The 18961-nt window shown below is 40.6% G+C and overlaps 1 protein-coding gene across 2 annotated transcripts in view; it reads right to left on the bottom strand.

The window, feature by feature from the left end:
• Positions 1-18961, bottom strand: part of WNT2 (Wnt family member 2) — a 47757-nt gene that overhangs the window by 6878 nt on the left and 21918 nt on the right. Inside the window, exon 4 of one of the 2 annotated variants that reach the window (XM_037158963.2) lies at positions 16935-17199. In XM_037158963.2, coding sequence (XP_037014858.1) covers positions 16935-17199 — 265 coding nt within the window. The remainder of the gene's footprint in view (positions 1-16934; positions 17200-18961) is intronic. The other variant, XM_037158964.2, reaches the window with a different exon arrangement.

Here is an 18961-nt window from a genome sequence, read left to right as displayed (position 1 = left end):
ATGCTGCCTCTTAACAGCACACCCATTTTTTTATTTCAATAAACATTTAGTGAACACAAACATGTGTAAGACACTGTGCTGGCTGTTTGGAGATTTTGTCCAGTTGCTGAAAGCCTGTTATAGTAAAGTTTTGTGCAAAGCACCACTATAGACAAAGCTCAAAGATGGGAGTTTGAGTCTATTTAGGGCTTGAACAAATTGGGGCTCAACTCCTAGCTTTGTCATGTATCAACTGTGTGATCATGGGCAGGTCTAATCTCATTAACCTTTGGTTTCCTCCTATGCAAAATTGGGATAAACATAGTTCCTTCCTTATGAGGTGATGGTGAGGGTAGAACCAGATAATGCATGAAAGTGCCCAGCATAATAAGTGCTCAATAAGTGGTAACCATTCATTCAATTAATAAGTATTTATTGAGTGCCTAATACATGCTAACCACAGTTCTGGGAGCTTAAAATTTATCCATGTACAAAACAAAGATCTTTCCATGCAGAGTTTATGTTCTAGGGGAAATGAGCCAAACATATAAAATAATATTTATTGGCATTTACATTAATAGTAACAAACAGGATCAGAAGAGGAGATGTTAATGGCATAGTTTTATAGAGGAGGTAGTGTTAGAAATATGACATAAATAATTAATAGATTTGCAGGAAAAATGGGGGTGAAAGGCATTCCAGGCAAGAAGAACCTCCCAGTCACTGAATTTGTGGGTGGGTGGCAGGGGTTGTCAATTAAAAAAAGACTGAAAATGTTCATTTGGCTCAACAGTAAGGAGGTAACTGCCCACTGATGAGGGTGGCTTCAGTGGGATTATATGTATGATGCAGTGGATTAGAGAGTGAATGGGCAGAGAGGACAGGTGACACTGAATGGAGACAACTTTCAAGAAGCTTGGTGACAAAGCGGATGCAAAGGCATAGCTGCAAGGAGTGATGAAGCTGAAGATGGGACTTGACAGTTATTTTAGGCCATTAAACTTATTGGCACCTTGTTAATGTAGCAGGAGATGTATGGCACAATTCTGCAGGCTTATGTTATTAGAAGTCAGGGTAGTGATTTCTCTGGTGGGCAGTGGGAAGGGGCATGAAGGAGGCTCCTGGAACACTGGTCCTCTTTTGGGTTCTTCATCTGGGTGTATGTTATGTGGGTACACTCATTTGAGAGAGACAATTCACTGAGCTGTGCATGTTTGACATGCATTGTACTGTATGCATTTTATATTTCAATAACAAGAATAAGATAGAGGACGATAGAGGGAAGGTAGGTACAATACAGAGACCTGGATATGTGTGAGGAGCTGAGAAGCATTAAACATGGCTGGAATGTCACATTCAAAGGGGAGACTGGCAAGAGATGAGTTAAACTGGTGGGTAGAAGCTGCACTGTGTTAAAGGCCTGTGTAATAATTTAAGGAGTTTAAACTTTAAACCAAAGTCAATGGAATGCTACTGAAAGTTTTTACACAAAAAGGCAATGAGACTTGACTTGTGGGTCAGAAGAATCACTATGGCTGATAGGGTTTGATGGCTCACAAACACCAGAGTGAAGCCAAAAAGGTAAGTTAGAGACCAGTAAAGTGCTGTGGGCAGGACATGACATGGCCTGGATGGGGACAGTGTGGGTAGTAATGGAAGAAGTGCACAGACTCAAGAGGTGTGGAGACTGGTGACTGAGAGGATGGGAAGTCCTCCCAGGTTCCTGGCTTGAGTGACTGAGTTTATATTGGTGAAATTCTCTGAGGTGGGGACCATCTGGGGAGGGGCAGGCTTTGAGAAAAGATAATGAATTTACCTCTCAACATGTTGAGTTTGCTGTGACTGAGTCATCCAGGTAGAAATGCTTGCTGAACATGCTCTCTAGGACTCAGGAGAGAGATCAGGGTGGAGATGTGGATTAGGAAATCTTTTGCTCAGAGGTGTCCACTGCAGCCATGGGTGTGAATGAGATCCCCAGTGGGTGTAAAAAGCACTCTTACTTGCTATCCCAGAGGCAACTCCAAAGTTTTACTTTTTCATGGTTTGTTCAGCAGCCTTCCACACCAACAAACATTGTTCACTTCTAGTGAAATGCACTTATCAAAATATGAATATATTACCATTCAGTTATAAATTTGTCTCCCCATTGGGTCTGTGGGGCACTGGGTCAGGATAAGGAGATCTCACTCCTGAATTAGGTTGAGGGCCTTTTCCTGACATTGAACTCAGCAGTCTTCCCCCAGGGGCTTCAAGCCCGAGGATGTCTAAGCTGGTGATCTAACTCAGATTTGGGTAATGGTCATGGTGGTTTTGTCTCCCAAATGTGGAAAACTGAACTGGACTCTGAAAGAGGAGGATTGCTTAGTGAAGTAACCTCAACCCTCAAAACTCTGAGAAGAGCCTACAAAGCTATGGCCACTGACAGGACTTAACCCAGAAGTGGTTTCAGTAAAGGAGGAAAAGATTCTGGCAATGGGGTATCTCAGCAGTTCAATGTTCAGTTAGTTATAGAATGCTGGAAAATATTACTCTGAACACACCACTATCCACTGGCTTCCCTAACAGAGCACAATGAGGGCCCAGAACCAGTAGGAAGATAAGAGGAGTTTTTGAAGGTTGATAGCCACTGATGTGAGAATAGGGTGGGGGAAGTCTAGAGTGGTAATGGGCCCCTGTAAGGTGTCAGCAGCACCCAGGAATGGGCCACCACAGTGGGGAGCGGCAGGCTCTGAAGTCCAGGGAGAGGATGAGGCTGCACAGCGATGCACTGCTAATGGGCCCTGCTCTAGGGTTTGGATCTCATTAGATCTAATGACAGACTATAGGGCAGAAGGGCAGTTTTGACACTTGCTGACATTTGAGCAGAATATACTCATTGAAATGGCTGAAAAAAGCAAAGAAGCATTTCCAGAGTGCAGAGCTATATAAAATTTGTGAGTATTGCTTTCCTTTATTGGAATTATATAAGGACTTGTTTTAATTGACAGCTATAGGGCACTGCTTCAGTGACCTCTTGGTAGTCTTTCCAAAACTAAAAGCATCACCATTATTCTTTCAAGGATAAGAATCAAGAATATCATGTGCATACACGCATACTCTCTTTAGAAAGGGAGCTGCTCAGTTTTATGGTCTGCCTGTTTTTTAAGTTCTGAATATTTAGGCCATATATTTTTAGATCTCCTTTCTAAATAACATATCAAGTTATTAATGAATCACTCCTGCCTGGTCCACAACAAGAACACAGAGGGAAACAAAGCCAGCTATACCTATTAGCCTTGTGCCCAAAAGGGACAATCTGAACATTTCCAAAGCCAAATAGACCTGAGGTCATCCATCCTTCTTTTCATCTCTTTCCCCACCCCCCTCACTCTTCTTCTTTCTTCTCTATCTTCTTTTTTTAATACTTTTTCTCTTCTTTCTGTTCATAATGGGAGTCGATATTTATGGAGCACTGATGTGGGCTAGGCCCTGTCATAAACATTAGCCCACATTATTTCAGTTAGTTCCCATAAGCTTATAAAGTAGGTATTATTATTATTATCACCATTTTGGAAATGAGGACATGAAGGGTCAGGGAGCCTAAGTGACTTGCCCAAGATCCCACAGGCAGCAGGTGGCAGGGTGAGGATATGAAGGCCAGCTTGTCTGACTCAGGTTGAACTCTTGACTACTGCGTTGCTGAGCCTCTCAGCAGAGAGCCCCATCCTGATGCCCTCCAGGCCCAGGAAGCAGGCTGGCAGGTAACAGTACATGATCAGTGCTTCAGCATATTCTCACTCCTTTCCTTTCATTACTTTTAACAACTTATGAACTTGCAAAGGTCCTGGTATGTAACTTTTGTTTTTGGAGGGGAACTTTTTCTCCAGTTCATCATATTTCATAGACAAGACTCCTAAAGTTACATGAAAAAGTGAACAAGACTAATTAACATGGTGTTAGTAGCTTACACTGCATTTTCCTGTACTAATATTCATGTCACCTTTTTGAGAAATGAGAATAATTACATCATAATACCAAGATGACATCTCTACAACATGTGTGCCCTCAAAGTGGTTTCAAAGTATGTCACTGGTGTGGCCACAGCCAAAGGCTCTGGGAAGAGCCCTCACTAAGCAGAACTTCCTATCTCAGGAAAGCCCATAGCATCAACTGGTGTCACACCAAAAATGGAAGGACAGCCTGATCACTCACCTGACTCTCCACACTTCATCCTGATTCTCTGAGCCATTTCCAAAGACCAAATTGATCTATACAGGTCAAATATTTACACCATACAGTATCTACAAAAGCATGTGTGGCTGGCTGTAAAGATATTCCAAAAGAGAAATTTAAAAAATATTATCGGATAATGGCCCTATCATTAGTCTTACAAACTGATATATTAAAAGGATAAACATGCATTTAGATACTGCACATTTAATTTATTTATATGAATAAATTACATTTATATGAATGATTAAAATAATTCATTTGCTTAAAAATGTAATCTCTTACTGCATTCTAATGTACTCAATTGATCTAAGAGAAAGTGACAAGTTAGAAGCTCTTTTCCCTGACTTCCCTTTGCTTTCTGCCTGTGACATGTGCCCAGATGTGTGGCTTGTGTAGGCACAGTTCTTAGTCCCTAGAGAGAGGGCTGCAGACTCAGACTTGGTGAGCCCACCCTTTTGTCATCTTCACATCACACTGTGATGAGATCATGGACCTAGACTCAGTGTCAGTAAATTCCATACAGCTTGTAATGTCTATGCCATGGGAAGGTGTGGGTTCCAATCCAATCTTTTCCTTTCCTTAGGTGCTGTCTTCACCATGACTCACACGAGAGCTTACATATTGCAAGGGAAAAAGGAAGATGAAGAATCAGAGTTTCTATATCACATGAGTTTGTGACCACATCACGTGCTTTTGGTGCAGCAATGCTGAAAGAACTTTACAGTATCAAGCATCACATCTCCAGAACTATAAAGTTAATAATGGAGTCAGGGTTCCCAGTGCAAAAGCATTTCTGTCTCCACCAACATGCATCTTCCTGACAGCCAAGGAGGATGCAAGGCTTTTGCTAATAGTTCCCAGACTCACACCTCTGGGACCTGGAGGAAGGGTGCTGTTTCAAGTTCCTTCTCTCTGTGGATGGGCCTGTGTCTTTAGAAATTCCTGCCACTCCAAGCTGACAGAAGCCCATATGTTGACCATTAGGGTATAAAGCAACATTCACTTAAGCCTGTCATCCAATAGACTGTTTCTCCTCTGGTAGACTTACACGTTGTCATTAATGACATGGATTTATCGGGGGAAGAAAAGAATGTTAAAGAGAAAATGTTAGAGACTGCACATTTATCTACTCACAAGGTTTACCCCTTCCTTGCATTAAGAATTGCAAAGTAAAGCTAGGAAAGACCATGTCTCCACTTAGATGATTTTATTTAATGTTTTCATAATAACTAGGAAAAGTTTGACAGGCACAGGAAACCATGTTCCATTAAATTAGCAAATGCCATCATTGAATTAAAGTTGCTGAGGTCAGATTTTTCAAGATTTTCCACATCTGGCACTAACTAGCCCACCCGAGGTTATTTCCCATTGCCTCCCACCTGTGTCCTCTAATCAGGCCATCTTCTCACCATCCCACTGAAGTGACTTTCTGATATAACAAGCCGGAAGACTGTTTGCTCATAAGAGTTACTCATTTGCTCCTCCAGACTTTCCTCTGCTTCCTTCAGATCAAAAACATTCCCCTCCTTCAAGATTCAGGCCTGACTCTGCACCTTTCATACAGCTCTCCCTAAGTGTTCCACACTTAGCTGATCTCCTTTCTAAGTCTTATAAAACATGTCATGCAATAGGGCTCATTTGATGTTTTAAAATGTTTGATGAACCCCGGCCAGTGTAGCTCAGTTGGTTGGAATGTTGTCCCATACACCAAAAGGTCTTGGGTTTGATTCCCAGTCAGGGCACATACAGGTTGCAGGTTTGATCCCTGGTTGGGGCTAGGGTGCATATGAGAAGGCAACCAATTGATGCCTCTCTCTCTCTCCCTCCCTCTCTCTTCCTTCCTCTCCTTTCCTCTCCAAAAGCAATGAAAACTAAAAATGTCCTTGGGTGAGGATTAAAAAAAAATGTTTGATGATTTCTCATGCATCTTGTATACCGAAGAACAGGGATTAGGTATTATATTTCTTTTATACATTGCATGGTGCTCAGGTGGCCAACATATTAAATTTAAAATAATTTAAAAAATTAATATCACCCTTCTCTTGCCAAATGAGAGCACGCTTCTCCAGGGAGCAGTCACCCAGTTCTCAAGCACAGTGGACTAGCTAAAAAACCTATTCTATTCAAATTATCTCACTTGATATATACGGAACACATACAAACACTGTGGCTTATTTGTAAATGATAGATTTTAAAATGACAAATTAGAGTTTGTGGCATCAAGTTCAGGTTCTGTTATTGCAAACAGAGTAAAATTAATTATTAACTCATTCACTTATTGAATCATAGGAACCTTATGAATTTCTAGGTGGAGCACATCTTAAGAGATCCAGAGAAGTTAATATGCCCATGGTGACCCAACTAATACTCAGTAGCAGTATTACTATTCAGTACAAATAGTAATAGGCAGCAATAGGTAGTCCCCAAATCTCCTAATCCATAATACAGGGCTCTTTTCTGAGGAATAGGAAATATTATGCATTTGAAAATATTCACTTTTTACAAATATATAATAAATCTATTCTTCTACATTTAAATAAATGACAATTTGATGAAGTAGACTCAATGTTATGGATAAAGTAACTCTGTAAAACAGTTGGATTTTTAATCAGTGATGAATTGGTGGATTTATCTCTAGGTTGTTAAATTTGATGGCCATAATCTAAACCAACCTAGAACTGCTAATCTATCCATAGGCTGCTCATAAGTGGCTCTTTCCATTCTGATGGATTATGTTTCTCCCTAGCTAGTACATGTACCTATTAAGATGAAGTCAACAGGTATGTCAGCTTACTCCATTCCCTTTTTTATGTTTTCAAGGAAAACAACTGACAGCATTTATTGCCAATGATAAAGTCAAGATTTCAATAAAAAATTAGAATTTTGGAAATATATGGTGTCTACCACTGTGAGTCACACAGTTTTCCAATTTTTCCTTTTTATTGGATTTATTGGGGGTGACACTGGTTAACAAAATTATATAGTTTTCATGTGCACAATTCTATAGCACATCATCTGTACACTGCAAAATATGCATTAAAATTTTTTTTAATCTTTACTGAGGACATGCCCATTGATTTTAGAGTGAGGGGAAGGGAGGGAGAGAGAGAGGCAGAGAAGTATCTATGGGAGAAAGAAACACTGATCGGTTGCCTCCTGCATGTGCCCTGACTGGGAATCAAGTCTGCAAACTTTTGGTTTCAAGACAATGCTCCAACCTACTGGCCAGGGCTACAATATGCAGTTTTAGAGAAGAGATTTACCAGACCAGCACAAAACAGGTTTTATGCAGAAAGCTCCATCTAATTAAGTAAATACATTATTTTAAAGTACTTTAACAGCATTCTTTTGTTTGTAAAACATTAATATGCTAATCAGAAATGAATTTTCTATTTCCAGCCAAGATGGAGGTGTAGGTAGACACACAGTGCACAACCAAATGGATAATAACAAATTTAAAAACAAAAAACAATCAGAACTGTCAGAAAATTGAACTGTCTGGAAGTCTGACAACCAAGGAGTTAAAAAAGAAACATTCATCCAGTCTGGTAGGAGAGGTAGAGACAGCAAGGGAGAGAAAACACAGGCAAGGTGGCAGCTGGTGGAATGGGTGGTCCCACATTCTCATGCAGATAAACCAGGAGGAACAACTGGAGAGCAGGACAGATTGAGCAACCCAGTGATCCAGTGCAGGGAAATAAGGCCTCAAAGTCTCTGACTGAAAACACCTGTGGGGGTTGAGGCAGCAGTGGGAGAAACTCCCAGCCTCACAGAGAGTTTGTTAGAAAGACCCACAGGGTCCTAGAATGTACATATCCACCCACCCGAGAATCAGCACCAGAGGTGTCCAATTTTCTTGTGGGTAGTGGAGGATGTGACCAAAAGCTGGCCAAGAGTCCAGCAAGTGGCATTGTTCCCTTTTGTACCCATCCCCCACATACAGTGCAATAATGCAGAGACATGGTTTGCTCTGCCCTGGTGAACACCTAAGGCACCACCCCTTACTACTAACAGGCATGCAGAGACAAAAAAAATGGCCCAAATGAAAAAACAGATCAAAGCTACAGAAAAAAATACAACTATGTGACAAAGAGATAACCAACCTGCACAGTTCAAAACACTGGTAATCAGGATGCTCACAGAACAGGTTGAATTTGGTTGCAAAATAGATGGAAAAATGAAGGCTATGCTAAGTGAAATAAAGGAAAATGTACAGGGAACCAAAAGTGATGTGAAGGAAATCAGACTCAAATCAATGGTTTGAACCCAAAGGAAGAAATAGCAGTCAATTAGAACAGAATGAAGAAACAAGAATTCAACAAAAATGAGAAGAGGCTTAGGAACCTCTGGGACATCTTTAAGCATTCCAACATCCTAACCATAGGGGTGCCAGAAGAAGAAGAGGAAGACCAAGAAATGGAAAACTTATTTGAAAACATAATGAAGGAGAACTTCCCCAATCTGGCAAAGGAAACACACTTCCAGGAAGTCCAGGAAGCTCAGAGAGTCCCAAAGAAGTTGGACCCAAGGAGGAACACACCAAGGCATATCATAATTACATTATCCAAGATGAAAGAGAAGGAGAGAATCTTAAAAGCAGCAAGAGAAAAGGAGACAGTTACCTACAAAGGAGTGCCCATAAGACTGTCAGCTGATTTCTCAAAAGAGACCTTATAGGCAAGAAGGGGCTGGAACGAAGTCTTCAAAATCATGAAAGGCAAGGACCTACATCCAAGATTACTCTATCCAGCAAAGCTATCATTTAAAATGAAAGGGTAGAGAAAGTGCTTCCCAGATAAGGTCAAGTTAAAAGAGTTCATCATCACCAAGCCCTTATTATATGAAATGTTAAAGGGACTTATCCAAGAAAAAGAAGATAAAAAATATGAATGGTAAAATGACAATGAAATCACAATTATCAACAACTGAACCTAAAAACACAAAAACAAAAATGAACTAAGCCAACAACTAACACAGGAACAGAACCACAGAAAAGGAGATCACATGGAGGGTTATAAGCAGGGTAGTGGGAAGGGGAGAGAGGGGGAAAAGTTACAGAGAATAAGTAGCATAAATAGTACATACAAAATAGACAGGGGGAGGTTAAGAATAGTATAGGAAATGTAGAAGCCAAAGAACTTATATGTGCAACCCATGGGCATGAACTAAAGGGGGGCAATGTGTGTGGGAGGGGGTGTGCAGGGCAGAGGGGAATAAAGGGGGGGAATAGGACAACTGTAATAGCATAATCAATAAAATATATTTTTTAAAAAGGAATTTTTCTCTACTAAAAAAAGGATATCTATTTTGCAAATTCTTTGTTGTTAATAGTTTAAGTTGTGTCAAAAACTTCAAAACAAGAAAATAAAAATTGTGGGGTTCTTTTTTCTATAAAATTTTCTTATGTTTTGAAAGAAGTAAGTTTTTGGCTTTTGTTTTTTTAATTCGCAAATTGAACCTGATTGCCACTGTCAGTTAATTTAAATTAGGTCACTTTTTAGTATATCCTAGTATATCCTAAGAGCACAGAAATTCTAGCAAGTCTAAGTTCTGAAAAGTAATGCAGGTTTATAGATCATGTCTATAACAAAATGGAATTGGGTGGAAAAATATTTTTGCCTATGTTAACAATAAAATCAGATGAGCTACCCTGTAATCCCACTGATAATAGTAAATGAACCCCCCCCCCACCAAAAGTGAAAGAGTAGAGTATTTGGTGGCAGCTAAAAACAATAGATATACACTGCCACTTCATTTGAGACTTTTTATTTCATACAGGGGTTGTGAGCAGCCAGTAATAGCTTCAGATCTGCAAATGCTCCATTTATGCACTTGAATATCAGGAAAAGTTCCATTTAATATTTCAGTTGAGTTTAAATAGGAATTTTCATAAGCTGTGTATCATAAAGTAATCAGTGATGAGTGAAGATGTTCTTAGTGGAAGCAATCAAGGTGTGCCTGTGTAAGAAATCAAGTCATCTTTAAGCTATGACACTACACCAACATAACTAACAATTCAGCTAACATTTTGATCAATGTATTTCATGTTATTTATATCTTACCATTCAATTCAATTCAACATGTTTATTTGGTAGATTCTGGGGATCCAGTGGTGATCAGACAGATATAATTGTTCCTGGCATCATGGAATCAGAGTCCAGTGGGACAGGAAGGTAACAAACAAATTAACTAAAACTTTGTGGCATGTGCTAAGAATGAGAGAGCAAGACTTTCTGGAATGGAGACGCAAATAGATGGTTGATATTGAATACATTTTAAGAGGATGTGGTTACGAATGGATATGAACATGGGAAAGCAGAGTAACAACTGACTTGTAGGCTTACAGCTTGATCGGTTGAGTGGATGGGTGTGCCATTTTCTGAGAAGAGGAAGCCTGTAGAAACAGGTTTTGGGGGTAGGACAAACCAGGAGTTCAGTTGTGAAAAGAAATAGTTTGATAGAAATGTGAGCAATCTGAGTGGAGCTGGGGAAAAATGGAATTAGATACAAGATGAGGAGAGAGAACAGAGATGAGAACTCAAATAGAAGTTAAATGGAGGAGACGACCCAAAGAGAAAGTACAGAGAGAAGAGGGTGGAACTGAGTCCAGAAGATCTTCAGAATTTATTTGTTTGTTTATTTATTTGAATTTATTGAGATGACCATTAATAAAATTGTATAGGTTTCAGTTGTGCAATTCTATAACACATCATCTGTACGAGGTTATATTGTATTGTGTGTTCACCACCCCATATCTTTAGACTTTAGAAGCAGAAGAAGAGGAGCTAGCAACTAAAACTGAAAAAAGCTAGCTACTGGGGCAGGAGGAAAATTAGGAGAATGTGGTGTTACAGAGGACAAGGAAATAAGAGTGTTTTAGGAGGGAGAGGCTGATTACATCATATGCCACTAAGAGTTTGAAAAGATGGTCCACTGGTTAATAATTGATATTAATCATAAACATAATTGCCTATGAAATGGTGACTGATAAGCCTCACAAATATGTTTTTCATATTGTTCTCTTCTGGTCTAGCTGTCTTAGCACTTTTTTGATACCAAATCATGATATCTAAAATAAATCTCAAATGCCATGATGTCTACAATTAATCTCAAAGCAGGAAGTGAGGAATAACTTTTTCGAAATGGCAAATGTAGGGTAAGACCTTGTAACAGAGCAATGGAGTGAGGAGTGACCTAAGAAATACCACTTTTCTCTCCAGGCTCTAGGGCTGTGTCCTATTGCCTGCCAACCTGGCTCATCTATAGGAACTGGGAGGCCAGAGAGGGTATGGATCACGTCTGTCTTCCTCATCTTTGCATTCCTGGGACTTATCATATTGTTTGGCATAGAGAACAGGCTCAATAATTATGTGTTCTGTGAAGAAATGAGGGACTTAAGATACTGGTGAGGTACTGTTGAGAATTGTACATTTGGTATCAAAATAAGATCCACCCATTGCTATTTGCTCATATATTGCTCCCTTATTTTTAATCAGGTCACAGTCACAGAGTTCAGAGGTTCTGCAAATCTGGCCACACCAAAGGGCATGTAAAACACCAATCTCTGTAACCATGGTTGGCATTACATTCCTATGGGTTCTGAGGTGTTTGCAAAATATGATTTATTTGCAAAAAAAAAACATGATGCCTGAATACTTACACCATTCACAGCCTACAGCTGTCAGACAGTTTAATGCAGACAGGCTTTCAGCAGGTTAATGAGTTAAACAACCGTGGGACTCCATTTGTTTTCTGAACTTGACTGGAGAAGGGTAGAGAGTTGCTTGTTTCTTCTACTTGATGAAGAGACCTCAGGGTGACCTCTGGCCCAGGTCAGGGTTTTTATATCATAACCAGTGAAAGTGGCTTGTGATTAGGTGCAGACGCTTCTCTGGAGAGGACAGCAGCATTCCTTAGTGAGAGATGAACCTATCTCTAACTTAAGGGCTTCTTTGATTTATGGATGCTTGGGGCAATAACATAGAACTGCCAGAATACTCATCCCAGAAGCCCAGCCTCCAGATTTAGCCTCAATATGGCCTGTACAACGTCATGTGCACAGCATCACACAGTGTGTGCACTCTTCAGATAGAGGGGAGTGTTTATAGTTGAACACCAGAGCCCTCGTTTTTTTCAACTGAAGACTAGGGAAAAATGCCTTTTGTTGTTGTTGCTATAAGAATATCTTCATTAATTGGTTTTTGAGCTTTTCATTTCTTAGCAACTATTAACAACTCTTCACACTCTTCAAAACTTGAAGGGCTTATAACTGAAAGGGGAGGGAGTCAAGGAAACCTGAGCCAAATGTGGGTGAAGGTTGAGCCTCACCACTTTCTACCTCCCCTCTTGGAGGGCATCTGTTGTCGTGACCTCATGCTGCCTCTCTATTACATGGATCTCCCCAACCCTCCCAATTTTCAAGAAGTAATGTGGAGTAGTGGGAAAAGTCTGGATTTCTGTTTTGATTTTTTTAAAAATTGTCTTGTTTACCACTTATCGGCCACAAAATCTTAGGCAAGTTCAATAGGTTTTTAGAGCCTTGATTTCCTTCTCTGTAAATAGAGGGAACTGCTATGAAGATTCAGAGAAGATGCATGTGAGGTTTGTAGCACAGAGTCTGACTCTTAGCAGAAATTTCACCCCAGGTTCCCCTCACCTTTCCCCACCTGGGGTCTGGATCTGTCCTCACCCAGGTATACCTCAAGGTCTTGACTCACCCTTCCGCATTTCTCATCCAAATTCATCCTGGTATCATTATGTCAGGACTTCACTACAGGATTGACTTGATAACCTCTGTCAAACTAATTCCAGGGAAAGCGTGAAGGCTGAAATCATTTTAATGCACTTACTCACAGTAAAAGGGGTTTTTGAAAATATTGGGCCTAAATGTGAAAGAATACCCTCTTATACTGGTCAAGCCAGGGGGAGGATATTTTGGGGGAGAGATTTATTTAGAGATTCTCAAATAAAAAAATTTTTCCATGAAAGAGGTCAGGTACTCCCCCCCAAATAAGGTCTCCCTGGATTTCTTCTTACCTAATACTTATGGAAAAGTCAAGAATCATGGATTACCTAAAACATTGATTATTCAAACCTTAATGTGTTTAAGTTTGAAATGCATACAGAATTTCAGGAAAAACACCCAGAGATTTTGATTCAATAGATCTCTGAAGAGGCCCTCAGTTTGGAAAATATTAGACACCTGTAGACTTTATCTGCAAACCCAATTGACAAAAAAAGCCAGCTCACTCCAGTTAAATCATGTGTTAATTTTAACAGGAAACAGGTGCTGACCAGCAAGAGCAAAGGTAGTAAGTTCCAAGTATCTATTACTTGACAGTATTGTACTTGACACCATTGCTTTTCCAGTGCTTTTCTTGTTGGGCAAATCAAGGTGCTCAACAAGTTGAATATTAAATGTGCATGATATTAAAAAAGCAAAATAAAGCAGTATGACCACAAGACAGCAGATTGGGTGGTATGAGATGTACCCAAGGAAAGGGTATGTGGATCTTCATAGAGAAAATGAAAAAAATCAATATATACATTAGCTACTTTAAATTTTTTTTTAGTTGCTTTAAATTTTACTGAAAACTTCTGACTTTAGAGCCTGGGTACATCTGATAGTAACCCATTTTGAACATGTGGGAGTTCTATTTACCTGAAAACAGGCCATTTGTAATGCACTATGAATTCTAGTAAAGGTTCAGTGATGTGCTCACTCAGTGATGTGTGCATGCTGACAGGACATTAGTCTTGACCCAACACCTTTGTTTCATGACAGGAGAGCAAAGCTCAGAGAAGGAATGTCAACATGCGTTAGACACAAAAATCTCCCTTTCTCTCAGGGCTCCGACTCTGTCACATCTCGCTGCCTCCACAAAGAAAAGTTAGAAGCTACTCCAGGAAAATTCTGAGCCACACATGTCTTTGACTGTTTGGACTGACATGCTAGGATGTGCACGATGGCCAGTGTAAAGCCTTGTCTTTAGAATGCCACAGATTACACAGACAGGCCCTCAGCAGCTTTGTGGGTTAAAGCAGGCTTTCTCAGGGAAAATTTCATCTCATACATGAGTCTATTTGTACCTGACTCCACATATGAAGAATGAAAAATATACTGTCAACAATCTGAACTATTGCCTACATGATGTCAAACACCCTGAATCATATTTTCACTAAAATGATCATCTGACAATCAAGAGAATTAAAAAGAAATAATGCAAGTTTGAATGAATGACTTTAGCATTTTCTTAGGTTTAGCTCAAAAGGGCATTAAGTATAGTTCAGGTAATTTATGAATAATCTAGGAATCTTATTGAAAATTTAATGTAATACATTGGAACTGACTACTTAAAAAAAAAGAGAGTAACTGGGTGACTCCCGATTAAGCAACACCAACCATTCTCTTCTTTTCAAGTCAGCTAGGCTAAAATGAACCTAAGAGAGAAGAGAAGTAAATTAAGATAATGAATAAATTATACAGCTTCCCTCAGAAAGTCCATACCTGTATCTGTGTGCTCTGTAGCTGGCAAATCTGGAGACAGAGTAAAGTGATAAAAAGGCTGGATGAACTCAGGCTCAGGTCCTTGCTCTCCCTTGTACCAACTGAGAGTCCTTGGGCAACATCTATAACCTGTCTCTCAGAACCTCAGTTTCCTCTCCCATAAAATGAGATAATAACATACGTACCTTATAGATGTCCCATGAGAATCAATGTGAGAATGTAGATCAAGCCCTAACATGTGGCAGGTACTACAGATGTGTTTCTTATTTTAGGATCAAAAAAGATAATTATGTTCTAATACAGGGAGTAGAAAAAGAAAAGTGTGTAGGAATAACAGTATGTTGATGATGCATCAGGGGTTAGATTCAGAATCTCTTCTGTGAGGAAGAGAAAATAAGGTCTTTATTTCACTGAATATTCAGGAAGCAATTAAGTGATCATTAAGCATAACTGCTTACTTTACTGTGCAAACTGCTTCATTAAAAAAAAAAGCAGGAAAGATGTTCCAGAAAAGCAGGTCCTCTCACATTTGAAGTAAGGTTTTTGCTTCACAAGCCCTCTCCACATACATTCCCTGGAAGACAGGGAAGGACAAGTTGTAGTGTCAGGGTCAAGAGCACAGGCCATAGAGCCAGACAGCCAGGCATCTCTCCCCTCCAAGACCAATGACATCTTGAGCTGGTCAGTCATTTTCTCACCCATACAATTGGGATGATGATATCTAGGGCTGCTTATCTGACTTAAAAACATAAGATTTTTCCTTCTTCCTTCTCTTTCTATTTTTTTAAATAACCAGTTCCAATGCACTGATGTCATAGGGCGGCTCTAAGGACTAAATAAAACCATGTGTGCAATGATCTTAGCCCAGTACCTGGCACACAGGAGTCAATACGTAGTTCTTGAAATGACCCTGATCATCATTCCCATTTCTGTTTGAGGAGCCTGAGGTTAAGTAGCTACTTAACAGCAAGAGGGACCCAAGCCTCTGGGACAATCTATATCAAAGCACAGGTTTTATGGAGCTTCTACTGAAACTGTGGCCTGACAGGAAGGATGACTTGTTAGAGGTCCCAAAGCATGTCAGGAATGTAGCAGTGCCCAGCATCTGGCCCTTTTTTTGGGTAGTTATTAATCCATAGACTGCATGTAGTAACCTGCTCAAGTGCTGCAAAGAACTAGCTCATCAACCATGAAGGAAATTGAACCACTCAGGACAAAGAAGAGGCTTTGGACTTCTTATGACTTTCCCTGGTAATTACACTTCTTGGTCAGTCTGATGTTAGGAGCTGGCAGCCATCTGCCCTGTTTTATTTGTTCCTTTGCAATTACTTTGGAATGTAAAACAAATGCAGAATTTAAATTTGAGGATATTTTTCTGATAATGAATTCCCTTGCTCTCTACTAAGTCTGAGAAGTTGGCTTAAGTCAAATTTGGCTGTGGGTTCCCTATCACCTCCTTTCCACTGAGACTTTTACTCATTCTCATTTTGTAGCAGATTCTTTACAAAGACTGTGCTAAGCTGAGAGTTCAGTGCTGACTTGGAGGGGTGAAAGGTGGATAACCGCAGATATGGAAAATGCACAGGGAACTACTCTGTCCAGGCTGACGGAGCTGCTCCTGAGAGAGCTCATGACAGGAAAGGTGCTTTGTGCAAGGGAAGGTGTGGCCTTAATAAGCACAGTGCCTCCTACACAGCCCTCATCTACTGCCCACCGGCAGCCAAGCCAGCGGGGGTGAATTCTTTTTCTAGCATATGGGAACTTCAGAACATACTGGAAAATACAAGGGAGTGTGAAGTATAGGAGATTTCAAAAAGGGCAAACCTCAAAGCTCTGGGACCCTCTTTAGTAGTAACAGAGGTGGGGTTTGTAAAGGGGAATATACACTGCAAAGCTATCCTCTTCTCAGCTTCAGGATCACAGGAAAGGTGATGGGCTACCATAAGTTGTGTAGGTTAATCCACCAGTTTGAGTTCTGTCCAGGCTGAAGAATTTTGCAAATCTGCATATTTTGACTTTTTGCCACAAACCTTCTTGTTAGGTTCCCATTTCTTCAGAATCTTAGAAGAGCTCTCTGTGTACTGTAAAAATGAGCGATAAGAACATGGCTTTGACCCTGAAGGCAGCAGGCTGTACTTACAGAATTGGCAGGCTGAACATACAGAACTGCATTTAAATCAGGCAGTACTGATAACTGGAAGAATTAGGTGCTGTAAATACAGTGTTTTGAACTTACCTGCATCTCGGTCCCTGATACAGTAATCTGGAGAATTCTCAAAATACACAAGATCATTTTTCGTTGGCTTCTTAAACCTCTTATTAGCCACAGTGAAACCAGTGCCATCCTGGTTCATGACGACCTGGATGGCCCCGCTGTACTTCTTCCACAGATAATCACCCGTTTTTCTGAAGTCAGCCATGGCCAGCCAACATGTCCTCAGCGTACATGAGCCACTCACACCATGACACTTGCACTCTTGTTTCAAGAACCGCTTCACAGCCTGCCAAAAAAGACAGGCAAGGTCAGTGGAGCTAGACTCAAGCTTGTGACATGTGCCACAACTGTCCAAACAACCAAGAAGTGACTGAAGATACAGGACCCCAGAGCTTAGGACTAGGAGATGTCTGAGGTCACTTGCTGGTCACTTCAGCCACACTGCACTGACTATAGCATGCAGGGAGGTGTGGATGAGGGGCAAGCAGTGCCTGACTGGGAGCCCCATTATGCTGTCAATATAACAAAAACCTCACCAATTTTAATTTAATGGGTACAGGGTAAGTTTGAAGGCAATGAATTTATTTTCTATATAAATATTCCTATATTATATTAAAAATGTATGCTATTACTCAAACTAGGTGAACAAAGTAATTGCTAAGCCCATAATAGGGACTGTTACTATTTATAGTATGTCCTCAAAAAAATGCTAATGCTTTCTGTACTCCATCTCAATTACCTTAATCTTCACAACAACCCTATGCTATCATCCTATACTTATTTTTCACATCTTAGGAGCAAAAGGTCCTGGATAGGTGGGACCCAAATGGAGCAGAGTTGGGGAGCCAAGATGGCCCTCCTAGGGTTGTATCTGTGGCAGACACCTGCCATCCAGGTCCCCCAGATGATAAAGATATGGGGGCAGGGGCACATGGGGGAGTTATAGTTCCAGAGCAGAAGTTCATTCTGATGTCTTTCAAAAATATTCAGGTCCCTGTGACCTGGCATACCAAACTAACAACATTCTTCCTGCTCACTTTGGTATCCTTGCCCTCCAAAGCTGGCTCATGCTGACAAGGACAGATTCCAAACGTAACAGGGCTCAGTCCACTCTGATGAGCCAGGCGGGAAATATCTAGGTGATGAGGCCCAACCTGGGAAGGGTGTGAGTGAATTAACAACCTCAGGGCCACCATGATGTCTTGGCTCCTTCAGTTCTAGAATGATTTTGACGCATTTCCAGGCATGGAATGAATTGCTGGAATGAAGAACATTTCTGCACATTTGGTTCTACTGAGCCTTAGTTAGAAACTGAGTCTGTGGAAGAGACAAACCAAGTTCAAGCACCAGGGATAACTTACCTGGGGTGCAGCCCTGGTATTTAGATCCCTGTGTATTTGGAGGATGGGGGAGGGAGCTCCACCTGGATCCCTGCTGGAGCCACCCACCCATGTCACACACTCATATATAATATATCAGAATCTCAGGGAGTAGGCAGAGCAGGTTTCCAACTACCACCTTCAGATTTGTAGAACTAATTCTCTCAGCAAGCTACTCTAAGGATTTTGTGCAGAGTACCACTTTGGAAAATGTCAGGAAGGGGATCCCTGTCCACTCTGTGCCCATCCCAGATAGCCTCTGTCTTGGGGATCCAAACTGAGGATGAGGACTCTCAGCAGGGGATTTCTCCTCCTTTGCTCTGTGACTGAGCCAAGGACCAAAGTCGTGGTCCCATAAGATCTCCAAGGCTGAGCACCCTCCTTCTCCTTCTCATGTCGCTTTGAGTATATGATGGGGGCAGCCCCCACCTATACACACTTGTCAGTTGTGATCTCTCTTGAGCTTGGGAATTGATTGTGAATGCTCTTTGTTCACAGCTTATTCCTTTTAAAGCTGAGTTATTTACTCCTAAGTTAATACACTTAGCTTTAAAAATGATTGGAAATATTACTCCCTTCCTTTTGCAATGCTAAGTTGCCAGGTTGCAAATTTCAAAGTTGGGATTTTTATATGATTAATTGGAGGATTTGTGTATTAATTTAAGGTTG

This window comes from Artibeus jamaicensis, unplaced genomic scaffold, assembly GCF_021234435.1.
Source record: "Artibeus jamaicensis isolate MK-2021 breed Jamaican fruit bat unplaced genomic scaffold, CSHL_Jam_final contig_311, whole genome shotgun sequence".
Classification (NCBI taxonomy): Eukaryota; Metazoa; Chordata; class Mammalia; order Chiroptera; family Phyllostomidae; genus Artibeus; species Artibeus jamaicensis.
Note: the sequence above shows the minus strand (reverse complement) of the source record. Positions and strands in the feature narration are given on the sequence as shown.